This window comes from Plenodomus lingam, assembly GCF_022343315.1.
Source record: "Plenodomus lingam strain CAN1 chromosome Unknown scaffold_20, whole genome shotgun sequence".
Classification (NCBI taxonomy): domain Eukaryota; kingdom Fungi; phylum Ascomycota; class Dothideomycetes; order Pleosporales; family Leptosphaeriaceae; genus Plenodomus; species Plenodomus lingam.
Window position 1 is genome coordinate 2,083,646 of NW_027093974.1, and position 12,863 is coordinate 2,096,508.

The 12,863-nt window shown below is 48.1% G+C and overlaps 6 protein-coding genes across 6 annotated transcripts; 3 read left to right on the plus strand and 3 right to left on the minus strand.

Moving 5' to 3' along the window:
- Nucleotides 1–493: 493 nt before the first annotated feature.
- IAQ61_011733 (uncharacterized protein) lies at nucleotides 494–1,591 on the plus strand (the record flags this gene model as incomplete). Its single annotated transcript, XM_066099325.1, has 2 exons — nucleotides 494–1,271; nucleotides 1,332–1,591. The coding sequence occupies 2 exons, from the start codon at nucleotides 494–496 to the stop codon at nucleotides 1,589–1,591; spliced, it is 1,038 nt and encodes a 345-aa protein (XP_065950844.1).
- A 472-nt stretch (nucleotides 1,592–2,063) lies between these two features.
- On the plus strand, nucleotides 2,064–4,971 carry IAQ61_011734 (uncharacterized protein). Its single transcript, XM_003844253.2, has 7 exons — nucleotides 2,064–2,700; nucleotides 2,750–2,971; nucleotides 3,247–3,306; nucleotides 3,577–3,888; nucleotides 3,944–4,043; nucleotides 4,100–4,529; nucleotides 4,590–4,971. The coding sequence occupies exons 1-7, from the start codon at nucleotides 2,077–2,079 to the stop codon at nucleotides 4,774–4,776; spliced, it is 1,935 nt and encodes a 644-aa protein (XP_003844301.2). The 5' UTR covers nucleotides 2,064–2,076; the 3' UTR covers nucleotides 4,777–4,971.
- Nucleotides 4,972–5,529: 558 nt separating this feature from the next.
- On the plus strand, nucleotides 5,530–7,995 carry IAQ61_011735 (uncharacterized protein; the record flags this gene model as incomplete). Its single annotated transcript, XM_066099326.1, has 5 exons — nucleotides 5,530–5,677; nucleotides 5,728–5,999; nucleotides 6,060–6,560; nucleotides 6,612–6,893; nucleotides 6,943–7,995. 5 exons carry the CDS (start codon nucleotides 5,530–5,532, stop codon nucleotides 7,993–7,995), a joined length of 2,256 nt encoding a protein of 751 aa, XP_065950845.1.
- Nucleotides 7,996–8,565: 570 nt separating this feature from the next.
- On the minus strand, nucleotides 8,566–9,006 carry IAQ61_011736 (uncharacterized protein; the record flags this gene model as incomplete). Its single annotated transcript, XM_003844256.2, has 1 exon — nucleotides 8,566–9,006. The coding sequence occupies one exon, from the start codon at nucleotides 9,004–9,006 to the stop codon at nucleotides 8,566–8,568; it is 441 nt and encodes a 146-aa protein (XP_003844304.2).
- Nucleotides 9,007–9,057: 51 nt separating this feature from the next.
- Nucleotides 9,058–9,753, minus strand: IAQ61_011737 (uncharacterized protein; the record flags this gene model as incomplete). Its single annotated transcript, XM_066099327.1, has 1 exon — nucleotides 9,058–9,753. One exon carries the CDS (start codon nucleotides 9,751–9,753, stop codon nucleotides 9,058–9,060), a length of 696 nt encoding a protein of 231 aa, XP_065950846.1.
- A 950-nt stretch (nucleotides 9,754–10,703) lies between these two features.
- On the minus strand, nucleotides 10,704–12,092 carry IAQ61_011738 (uncharacterized protein). Its single transcript, XM_003844257.2, has 3 exons — nucleotides 12,035–12,092; nucleotides 11,162–11,985; nucleotides 10,704–11,095 (listed from the first exon to the last, which is right to left on the minus strand). Exon 2 carries the CDS (start codon nucleotides 11,983–11,985, stop codon nucleotides 11,236–11,238), a length of 750 nt encoding a protein of 249 aa, XP_003844305.2. The 5' UTR covers nucleotides 12,035–12,092; the 3' UTR covers nucleotides 10,704–11,095; nucleotides 11,162–11,235.
- Between the last annotated feature and the right edge of the window lie 771 nt (nucleotides 12,093–12,863).

Below are 12,863 nucleotides of genomic sequence, written 5' to 3' on the forward strand. Positions count from 1 at the left end.
TCTGATACCAAATTCGCTTTTCGCGTATGTTGATCTCGTCGGTACATGTAGTTCGCGTTTGCATCATTGTGAAACTCGGCATAGTTTGCGATCAACAAGGTAGCAATCGTTGCGTATCAATTTGCTGTCATAGTCCAGACATATAAATGAAGCACAACTCTTAGGATGTTTACTCGCTATGTCTACCCCGCATTTATACGCCGGCGAAACCCTGTATGTATTCTTCCTATTGGCTGTGATTGCTCCAGAGGCGTGGTACGCTTCTAGAATCTCATCGGTCCTTGCCTTACAAATCTTCTAACTTGACAACTCATTCCATCAAAAGCACAGTCGGCAACCATTCTTATTGCAGATATAATGTCTGGAAACCAAATGGAGCACCCCAAGACTATGTGGGCGTGGAGAAAGCATCGAGGAAATATGGAACCTGTCAGTGCATATCCTGTTCATGCTTTGTGCGTAATAAAGCAACTGTGTGGCTTTAGGATAGCGCATGAATTACTTTCTATGTATTCAATCTGACAGAATGAAGGTTTGGGAAGAAGTCCCCGTCCCAAGGCCCCATTCCACAGGTCTCCTTGTCAAACTCATTGCAACCGGCGTATGCCGCTCTGATCACAACCTCCTGATCAACGAGAACCAGCCCTCGTGGTTCAAAGAGAAGTTCACACTTGGACATGAAGGGTGCGGTCGCATTGTTGAACTTGGATCTTCCGTGCCCGGCGATTCTGGATTTTCCGTCGGCGATGTCATTGCGATGCTCGCGATTTCAGGTTGCAGATCTGATGACTGTGAAGAATGCGGGAACAATCTACCACAACTGTGTGTGACTTGTTATCGGAGTGGTATCGGCATGGATGGCTACTTTGCAGAGTATTGTGTAATCGATGTTCGAGGCGCGGTGCATGTACCACAAGGCGTGACGCCTAGTCAGGCCGCTGTGGCTACGGACGCTGTTACGACTGCATACCACGCTATCCACAGGAGAGGACAAATCACAGCAAAAGATACTGTATTTCTGTTCGGTCTCGGAGGACTGGGATTCAATGCGTTGCAGATTATCAAGGCGATCGGCGCAAGGGTGTTCGTAAGCGATGTGAAGCAAGAGAACCTCGACGAAGCCATGAAGATTGGAGTTTCGAGCGAAGATGTTGTCCCTGTTGGAAAGAATATCATAGAATGGGTTCAGGAGCATGGCTGGACGGGAAAGGTTAGCGTAACTGCCGACTTTGTTGGTACGGCGCAAACGTTCAGTGACGCGCAACATATCAGTAAGCCTAAATACTCTTTTGTAATTCCAACTGTGAATTGATTATGCTGATCAAGTACAGTACGCCAAGCAGGCCGTATGCTCTGCGTTGGGACCCTAAACCATGAAAATACAGTGCACATGAAGCTGTGTATACGCAAACGACTAGACGTCATCTTCTCTTATGGTGGTCAAGTCGGAGATCTAAGAGATGTCTTGGAATTAATAGCTCAAGGTGTCTTGAACCCCATGGTTACGGATGACAACCCTCCAGATCTTCCAACTGTGATAAAAGACCTGGAAGCGGGGAAAGTTCAGGGAAGAATCGCGTTGTTGTGGTAAAATGCATAGTGTAGTGATGACAATTGTGTAGAGAAATTCGACGGTCCCAATCGACGTCCATCTGATCTGTACGTGCGACTATCTTTCTACCTCTTCACGACATAGAAACAAATTGACCTGAGCTATCCTCGTGAATGTCAGATTTACACACTATTGGAATGGGATGAGTCTTGTACCGACGGGGATGTGTCTCAAGGATGAAAGGTAGCAGTGCCGAGGTTCATGTCCACGCCTTCCCCAGTTGGTGAGTTTCTCCAATCGGCTTTACCTAAAAAGGCATGCCGTTACTCTCTGCAAGTGATCCGCCGAAACGGTGAATGTACAAACCATTGGCAAGACTAATACTGACCATGTAGAAGGCAAAACTGCAATCAAAATGAGATTCTGTTCTCGTTAGTAATCCGGTCCATCTCTCACACTAGGGTATATTTCCCATTCGACACTATCAAGTACGTCACCATCCATATTCCAGCGATTCTTCTACAATGGCCAACAATACGTGCGAACCACCTTCTCGCGGCCTGAAAGGCAAGGTTGCAATTGTCACAGGAGCAGGATGCCACGGCGACGGAATTGGAAACGGTCACGCCATATCCATCATGCTGGCTGACGAAGGCTGTCATGTTGTTTGTCTGGATCTCAACCTCGAATGGGCACAGAAAACCGCAGACATGTCAGCATCGAAGCCCCACTCTGGTACCGGTAAAGCCATTGCTTGCGTAGCCGACGTCACCAAATGTGCGGACTGCGAGGCTGTAGTCGAAACAGCCTTGAAAGAGTTTGGTAGGGTAGACATCTTGGTAAACAATGTGGGCATCGGAGGTGCGCCCGGCACAGCAGTTGATGTCGACATGGTGGCTTGGACAAAGGGTCTCGAGATCAACGTGAGCAGTATGGTGCAGATGGCGAAATATTGTATACCAGCTATGCAAAAGAACGAGGGTGAAGTCAAAGGCAGCATTGTCAATATGGGTTCTGTTGCTGGGTTGAAAGGTGGCACTCCGCACCTGCTCTATCCCACAAGTAAGGGTGCAGTGGTCAACATGACAAGAGCGATGGCTGCACACCACGCTGCTGATGGAATCAGGGTGAATTGCGTGTGCCCAGGGGTGTGTATCCATCCTACCATGTTCACGTCTTCGCTGACTTTGCACATAGATGCTATACACGCCGATGATGTACGCCGGCGGTATGAGTGAAGAGGCTCGTGAAGCACGAAAGAAGCGAAGTCTTCTTGGAACGGAGGGCAACGGATGGGATGCTGCTTGTGCCGTCACCTTTCTAGCGAGTGATCACGCGCGGTGGATTACAGGGGCCATCCTCCCAGTAGATGCGGGCGCAACTGCAGCTGTCGGTATTGGCATGCCCAAGAGCGCAAGTGTAAATGGATAAGACCTAGTTTGTTAGGAGTTGAATTAGGTATACGGTAGGTACCGGTATTCCCCCGGCCTGAATGATGAATGAATAATATTTCCGAATTTCATGCCTCCATGGTATCCCATAGCTTTCCCATTGCACTTTACCTACATCCTACACAGGCGACCATACCGGTGCGGTCGGGTACCTGAGATTCCGTGGCCTTTCGTGCCTTGCTCTAACATTACAACAATTTCCGGCCTTGCCAGGGCTGTACAGTATGTTCGTCTAGATCCTAGATGTTAGGTAGCGAGTGTTTAGGCGGCGAGTTCCCCGATGTGGGGATTGACCAGCACCAGGTTAATTTGCACCAATCATAACGGTAAATAATCAACCGCACCGACAGTGAAGCTATCGGCCTACGTGTGTTCGGCACCGACCCCGTGTAACGTGAAGTACCCCAGGTTTTTTCAATCAATATCTCTTGGTATTGTCCGCCATGGCAAAATTATCTTCGAATGTCCGTACTAGCTTGGAGCTCCAGGCGACGGCGATCAAGCCGTGTTTGGGCTTGCTGGCCGGTCACGAGTCATAGTACTATCTCATGTGTGACATAAAATCCTCTATAGACATCGCTTCCCCATGGGGCATCATTTTCATCTGGTTCAATTGCCTTCAAGATGAGGTTTCTACAGACGGTCAGTGCGTGCGTGCTTGCACTATCGTCGCTGGTCAGCGCAGCAAGCTTCACCAATCCACTCAAGGCAAGAGATGGATCAGATCCTCATATTGCATACACTGGTGGTTACTATTACATGATGACCACTACCTGGACTGACTTGAGGATTACAAGAGCCAGGACTTTGGGTGGACTAAAGACTGGTGAAACGAGGACCGTCTGGACAGACGCGAACCCGGACAGATGCTGTAACATGTGGGCGGTACGTGTGGAAGAAGAATCTGACAGATCATTAACACAACTGACTGTCCTGATAGCCTGAGCTTCATTTTCTTGATGGTGCCTGGTACATCTACTACACAGCTGGCCGCAACGGCGTTGAAAATCTTGACTTGCAGCGTCCTTATGTGCTCAAGGGTAAGCACATGATGTCACTCGTAATTTCAAGACCATCAAGACTGACCATAATAAAGGTGGCGCGACGCCCTTTGATAGTTACAGCTACCATGCCCGGCTCACTACAACCTGGGGCATTGACGGCTCCCTTGTTCGCTTCGCGACCTGGGGCAACTACTTCACCTGGTCCTGCATGTCTGACAACCTCCAATCGCTTTGCATCGCACCTCTCACTGCACCTGGCAGAATTGGCGCAACGAGGGTCCTTTCTCGACCTACCCAGTCCTGGGAGCAAAACGGAAGTCCCGTGATGGAAGGTCCAGCGGCGATGTATCATGGAGGGAAAACGTATCTTGCCTACTCTGCGAGCTTCTGTTGGACACCGGATTACAGCCTTGGTCTGCTTACCTGGGATGGCAGTGGAGATCCCGGTCTGGAGAGAAGCTGGACAAAGACGGGTCCGTTCTTGACCAGTGCAAATGGCAACTACGGCCCTGGGCACAATGGGTGAGTCTTCTGAACTCGTATGAGCCTTTGGAGAGGATCTTGGGACTAACGTGGATACAGTTTCTTCACCAGCCCTGATGAGACTGAGATCTGGAACGTCTATCATGCCACAGCCACCAGCACTGGCGCCTGTGATGGTAACCGATACACCATGGCGCAGAAAGTCAACTGGAACTCGAATGGCACACCCAACTTTGGAACGCCAGCAAGGCTGGGTACGACGCTTGCCGGCCCATCAGGAGAATAGAAGGTGTATGATGAGTCGTAGCTTTACACGATCCGGCGGTGCCGTGGCAGCACTGAGGTCGGTGCGACCTGACCCAGTTTGTGTACAGCCGAAGCTACTCCTGGGTCCAGTTGTCTAGAGCCACCATAATGCCACCACCAATTTTTCCCAATTCAGTTATTCTGTCCTGCTGGTGAATACATGCATGTATTCACCAGCAGGACAGAATAAACGTGATGCCAAGTCTCTGAACTTTGTGGCTGACGGCGCATCACATACCTACCGTAGGCACCGGTACCGGTACCGGTATGCTTTTCCCCTGCGAGTGTTTCATCAAAGGCACCTGTGTCGCGCTGCAAATCTTAGAAGTGCCCATTGAGGTTGGGAGTGTTGGTACAAAGCAATCTGCGACAGAGTGATGGGTACATCAGTTGGCGTCTGTGATCTGATGATGGTAGTTGTGTAGCACCGTACGTAGGTAACCAACCGGTGCTGGGCATGGGGAGGCGGCTGGCTGGCTGCGGCTCGTTCCTGCGGCGCTCGGGCCATTGTGCTGCAAGGACCCGTCCCCGTGCCAACTCCTGTCAGCTGCAAGCCCAGACAATCTCCACTTATCGCCATCATCGTCTTCCTTCCTGTCTTCCTCCCATCCTCTCCCCGTCTCTACACCTCGATGTTCAGCTGGCTGGCATCTCACTCCCCCCCTGAGAATTCTGTAACATCTTCTGCAAGACCTTGTCATCTGTGCAAGAATACCGGTACCGGTGCCTGAGGATGTCGGAGAAAGCACCGCTCGTCGTACTGGTATCCGCCACCCCGGACAGACCCCGGCACGTGCAGCGCTGTAGCAAAGGTCGAGCTGCTGGAAAACTATTTATTCTTGCAGCAGCTACATATCTTGTATATCACAGTGCTCCTCAACGTGAGTTTTCCTCAGTGCAACAGGGTATTGCCAACTGACACGAATGACAGCTGGCAACGATGCCGCAGAGGATACCAAGGCCGAGCTCTGTCTGACGCCTGCCTGCGTACACGCAGCTTCAGAGATTCTTTATAATCTCTCACCAGAGTACAAGGAGCTCGATGCATGCGATAACTTTGAAGAGCTCGTCTGCGGCGGTTGGAGAGACCGTCATGACCTCAGAGCTGATCAGGGCGATGCATTCACCGGTACCATCATGTCTGAGAATTCACAGATGTTGCTTCGTCATATCCTTGAAGCACCTTACCCTAAAGACTCCGATGTAAGAATTGTACCTGTTTGTTCAGCATTGCTATCATGTATGCTAATTCGCGTGTCTCAGCATTCGTATTTCTCGCCGATGCAGCTGCAAGTGACTTCGAAGTCTGCAGATGAGGTGAACTTCGATAAGATGAAGGCCGCTTATGATGCCTGTATGGATGAGGACAAGATCAAGAGCCTAGGAACCGAGCCTCTTTTGAAACTTCTTGACGAGATCAAGCAGGCCTTCCCTGCACACACAGACAACTCCCATGCTATCAAAGATGCCGTGCTCCTATTGGCCAAATACGGAGTGACAGGTCTTGTGACTACAGGTACTGGTGCAGATGATACTGATCCTGATACCGTTGTTGTATCTGTCAGCGCTCCCTGGAGTTTTGGCCTACCATCAAAGGAGCGCTATGAGGACAAGGACCTCGTTGAGAAGTACCGCGGCGTGGCTGTGGAGGTTCTCAGTGCTTTGTTCCCGGACCAGAAAAAGGACGTGTTTGCAAAGGTTGTTGATTTCGAGAAGACACTTGCTGCAGCATCTCCTAGTCAGGAAGATCGTGAAGATGTGACGGTAAGCTCTACACCTCCGTCATTTCCAGGACACACATTGACGTTTGGCAAGAAATACTACAACCCAATGCTCATCGAGGAAGCTGCCGCAATCGCTCCAGAGATCGAGTTGAAAGCGCTGATCGAAGGTCAAGCGCCTGAGCATACCAAAGTAGGGCGCGTTATTGTCATGACACCGGACTATCTCAAGCAGCTCTCTGTTATCCTCGCTACTACCGAAGACGATGTATTGCAAAGCTACTTCCTATGGAAGGCGATTCAATCACTCTCTACTTACATTGATGCGGATGCTATCAAGCCTTATCGGCGCTTTGTTAATGTGCTCGCTGGCAAGGTTTGTTAATGTAACTGCTTGATTACCAGAATATGACTAAATGGTGTAGGATCCTGATTCCGCCCCTGAAAGATGGCGCACATGCGTTAGTCACGTCGATGGTGGCTTGGGCTGGATCCTCAGTCGATTCTTTGTTGAAAAGGCCTTTTCTGCTGAGGCGAAGGACTTCGGCGACACTATCATTACCGACATCAAGACAGAATTCACCAAGAAGCTCAATGCTGCTGACTGGATGGACGACGATACGACGAAGAAGGCTGTTGAAAAGGTTCATAATATTGTCCAGAAGATTGGTTACCCGACCAAGAGTCCTGACATTATGGATCCTCCCACACTTGAGAACTACTACGAGTCTGTTAATGTATCTTCCGACGCGTTCTTCCGAAACGCTCTTGCTATGCGCCGTTTTGGTATAGATGAAGAGTGGTCAGCTCTGGGCAAGCCTGTTGATCGCGACCAATGGGACATGACCGTGCCGACTGTCAACGCATATTACAACCCCCCCGGCAACGAGATCGTTTTCCCGGCTGGCATTATGCAATTCCCAGTCTTCGACGTTGACGTTCCTGCTTACATGTCGTATGGCGCGTTCGGCTCCGTTGCTGGCCATGAATTGAGCCACGCATTCGATTCCACAGGCCGCCACTACGATCAGAACGGCAACTACACAGACTGGTGGTCGGAGTCAACCATCAAAGCATTCAAGGAGAAGACGGACTGCTTCGTCAGCCAATATGGAAATTTCACTGTCCCAGGGCCAGATGATAAGCCACTCCATGTGAACGGTCGTCTTACGCTTGGCGAGAACATCGCCGACGCAGGAGGACTGTCTGCATCATTCCAAGCCTGGAAGCGTCGCGCTGCTGAGAAGCCCAACAAGGATCTACCTGGACTAGATCATTTTACACAAGATCAACTCTTCTTCGTCAGCTACTCTAACTGGTGGTGTGGGAAGACAAGGAAGGACACAGCTATTAATCGCATTTACACGGACCCCCACGCGCCCAAATGGGCCAGGATATTGGGGACAATGGCAAACAGCCGTGAATTCAGAGAGAGCTTTCAGTGCAAGGTCAAGGAGCCGACGTGCCAGCTATGGTAGATCTTGGAGAAGAGATAAACTGTTCCATATGTGATTGACTCTCAAAGACTGAGTGTGTATCATGGTTGTTAGCATAGTTATCTTGTAATGTGCATGAAGTGTAGTTTTCTAAATTGAGACGGGAGAGGTTTTAAAGAAAAAGAATAAATGCGAACTCCTTCGATGTCATCGGTAGCTATCAGGTTGCAATATCATACGCAATTGTGCAAGTTCTTTTTACAGGCCGGCTTCAGTTCCTTCCTGTCGAAGAAATACTTGGCTGTATTTGCAATCACTGCCAGCTTTGTAATTAACTCATCACCACTTTTGTTGTCCTCACTTTCGTACACGATGCTGCTACACCGTGGCCACGATGACTTACTTTAAGGCCAAGAAGAAGTTTCATACAACGACATCACCAACGAGCAATTACATGATCAATCACCAGGTAAAATATACCATTGATCGAATAGTTTTTTTTTGGCTCTGGTCCCACGTATCCATTAATACTACACGTCACCCTGCCCCCCCCCCCCCAAACATACATAAAAAGATGATGACAATACCACTTGAGACTAGCTCCCCTCCCTCCTACTCCCTCTCTCCTGTCTCCATCTTCTTCGCTGCCGATCGTCGCTCAGAAGCCCTCTTCCACTCAGCATGGGACACCTCCAACATTTCCTCGTCAGTATCAGACTCGACTGCGCGTATTCCTTTGCGCTTGCCACTGATCGCATTGCGCTGCATATCGCTGGTTCGGGTGACAGGCACTGTGGGTCCCTGTGTACGACGAGGAATTTGTGTGCTTGTAACTTTTGTCGCGTGTGGATTGTCTTGGCTGTCGATGTCGCTGCGGAGATCGATTATGTTGGAGTATTTGGAGTGCTGTAGGTGCTTGTTTGGCTTGGTGGAAGATAGGTCTTGTGCGCGGATTCGCGGGTTGTAGCTTGAGTTAGTGGTGCCGTGTGTGCCGGTAGTGAGAGAATGGGAGTGTGCAGCCCGGCGATTAGCTAGAACAGTGCTCTTTTGCATCACTGTAGTGCTGACTGTCTGGGAAACTTGTGATGCTTTGCTGATAGCAAGTCATAGATTCTTTATCTTGAGTACTAATGGGGCCCGAGGGACTCTGGTGCCTAAAGATGTAGATGACTTGATTGACGTGATTGGCTGACCCTCCCTGTTGAGGATGCCCGCAGCTGTAACGATGCCGGGTGCGACAGGCTGCTTGTTAATCCATTCATGATACTCATAATATGCATCTATATGTTTAACAGCCCGCCCCAGACTCTTCTCAAACAAAGGCCAATGTAGAGCGTGGTCGCCATGGCCAGCGATCAAAACATAATACCAGACCAAAGCGCAGAGCATATCGCCACCACCCTTTGTATCCTCAGGCGTGGGGTCGTACTGCAGGAATCGAAAAGGCAAGACAAAAGCTCCAGCCTTGCGAACCATGTAGCAAGCGGAGCGCGGTTGAAGCTGCTTGAAGCCTGGTGATTCATAACCGAACCGAACATGCGGACTCTCGTCCTTGTTATCAGTGATGACGATGCCATAGACAGGGACTAGCGTGCCGTTGGATTGCGGACGAGATCCAAGCCAGACTTGGATTGCACTCTTGCCCCTCAGGTTCGTACGCTTCATGGAAATATCCATTGGGGACGGGAGCGAGTCGAGAAGATGAAGTAGGTTTCGGGACTTGAGAGTGGCTCTCAGCTTCTTGAGCAGTATTTTACTTCGTGCCGAAAGAGGTTGCGGTTGAAGTGGGGGTATTTCCATTGTAGACGATATTGAGTTGGTTTTGCTGCAGTGTCAACAGACTGTTGTTGGACCGCCTATAGGCTATTGTTAGGACGGAACCAGACCAGGGCTGCAAAAGGTGCCAGTGTTGACTACGGTGGCTTTGTTGTGTAGTCGACTGGAAAAATTCACGTACAACACACTCAATGAAATGGTAGTGAGGCGCACAAAACCGCAGCTTCCCCCGATTGTTTGTATGATGTCGGAAGAGGCATAGCGCACCTTGGGCAGCGGTGAAACCTTTACCACGTGCGTTTGTGTTAGCGTCGCGGGGAGCAACGTAGGAGCTCTGAATATTTGCAAATTTTAGTGAATACTATAGAAAGGATTAAATACCTAGAATTTGATCTATATTTACGTGAGTCTCACGCGCAATACATACTAGCTTGATAAACAGATCATAGCTGGATCCTAATGGGGCTGTAAATACACCTTTGTGGAAACAATGACCAATTTTCACCAACAAACGCAAATTCGGCTGGGTTCCTGTGAAACATTTACTTGTTACTATCACTTGGGGTACATATACACTACAGTAAAAAATTGTTTACTGTAGAATAGTACGCTAGGGGTTTACTATATAGGTGTAAACTAACCTTATGTATACCTATAAATAGGTTTAAAGTAGTAGTTTACTTTTTTATAGTATTAATATAGTGTAGTTTACTATAGACCTATTAGTAGAGTAAATAAAGTAGTTTATAATAGACCTATTAGTAGAGTATATAAAGTAGTTTATAAAAGATAAAAAGATCGCGCAGTGAAGTACTCAGAAGACTACACACCCGCCTTTACGCGCCGCCAAGGCTGGCGCTTTCAACCTATAGGATGGGTAAGCTTCTTATCCATCGCAGATTTTACGTCATATTTCCACTTGAACACGTTATCTGTGTGCAATGTTACGAGACAGCGGCTTCCACCCTGGGGGCTACTTGGCATCAACAATGCGTGTGCACCTACGCGGAGCTCTTTAAAGCATCTCTTAATTCCATGGAAGCATTCAACGAAGAGAGATCTCTTTAACCCAGTACATCCTGAGAAATTTCAACACTTTATATCTACCAAGGTACGCCAGCGCATTCCTCTCGTAGTCTGCATGTTAATCATCAAACTAGCATGTCAACCGGCGTTACCAACGAACCTACCAACTCTTGCCAATGGAAGACGGGCACCCGCACAGATGGAACTACATACCGTTACAAGGAATATGATTGTGGCCAATCGACTTGCAAATACTCGAGAAACTATGTTCCACCGACGAACCAGCAGTAATAGATTATGAGTACGTCAGTATCAGGTAACTTGTAGTGATTATCAGGCTCTGATAATTATTAGGCTCATATCTATAAGTACACATCAGGGCAAATAATGGCTTGGAAGTACCTACTCCTTATTAAAACATGTAGTACTATTTCCTTCCTTTTGGTGGTCCTGAGCGCCTTCAATCTTGAACGGTTGGCATTACATTCTTTTCGTCTGGATTAGCCAGTGCTGAATCCTCAAAACCCCGTCATCGTCAACCTCCTGCTGCGCTGATGTGAAGTCTTCTCTTGTCCAGCCTCTCGTTCCCGCTTTGAGCCCTAATGGCTCCCCAATACGTCGGCACGAATCGAAATCAATGATGACAGGTGCATCTCCATTCATAACAATGTTGGTTGGATTGACATCGCAGTGAACGAAGCCTAGATCATGGAGGTGTTTGATGCCGTCCTTGATGCCTTTGATACAGCCATCGATGTCACAAGCGTGTCCCTGCTTCACCCACTGGAACAGATTCACCCCATACTTTACGAAACAAAGGCCCGTTATTCTACCATCTATCACTCTGCATCCGAGGTACTGAGCGATATTAGGATGGGGGTGCGTCCTCAGGGCCTCGCACACTTCAGCCTCGTCTAAAAGAAGCCTAGCCATATCGGTTGAAGCTTTTGTGTCGCCGTAGTGTATCAAACTCGGTTCTTTGATGTGGCAACTTCGAAGCGACGCTTCGGGAGCGTGTGTAAAGTTGTGTGGGAATGGTGGCCAAATCTGCCAAGTTGGAATTGATTCAAGCGGAAGCTCAGCTAGATCGATATCGGCGGCGGAGTCATAACGCCGGTGGGTGGTGGCGTAGTAGTACTGACCATCCTTCCTGAGTATGACCTTGGTATGGGAGAACGTGAGCTCTCCATCTTTCTCGACATATGCCTCATTTTGTTCGCACACTTCCATGCTCTGGTACAGTTAGTATTGAACTTGTGACGATGATATGCTGCCATACGATTGAGTCAAGTTCAGTGAAGGGTTTGATGTTCAAAGCATTGACGAGCCGGTGAACAGAAGTTGCAGTATTGCATTAGTTTCAACTTTTGTTGTTCGTTGGCTTTTCAGCTGGTCCGTGCTCTGTCAAGGGACCTCTTATGGCTAGCTGTGTATGGGCTGCGTTAAGTTAATCGAGCGGCGCTTGCATACGCCTAATAAAGGCCTAACTTACTAATATATATATAGAGCAGCTCGCCTATATTAGGATAGGTATGTTCTTCTTGTCCTTTTATACAAGACCTATAGGTGTAGGAATCTTATCCTTTTCTATATAGACGCGCACTCCTATATACCTTTAAGTTATATAGGATACCTTTTAGATACCCTACCTACCTGTATTATTATATTATAAGAAGAACATTATCCTAGCTAGTAATAGTATCACTACGGTAAAAAATTGTTTACTATAGAATGGTACGCTAGGGGTGTAACGACTTAGGTAGGTAGGGCATCCAAAAGGTATCCTATACGACTTAAAGGCATATGGGAGTGCGCGTCTATATAGAAAAGGATAAGATTCCTACACCTATAGGTCTTGTATAAAAGGATAAGAAGAATATACCTATCCTAACTATAGGCAAGCTATTCTCTATATATATTAGTAAGTTAGGCCTTTATTAGGCCTAACTTAGTATAGAATAATAAGCAGGTAATTCTACCTTATTATTATACTACCCCCTCCTATAGAGAAAGGATAGTCCCTATCCTTAGGATTAGGTTTAGATCCCTTATTAAAGAAAAGCTCTTACAAAATAAATCTACCTTTACCTCTACCTTTACCTTTACTT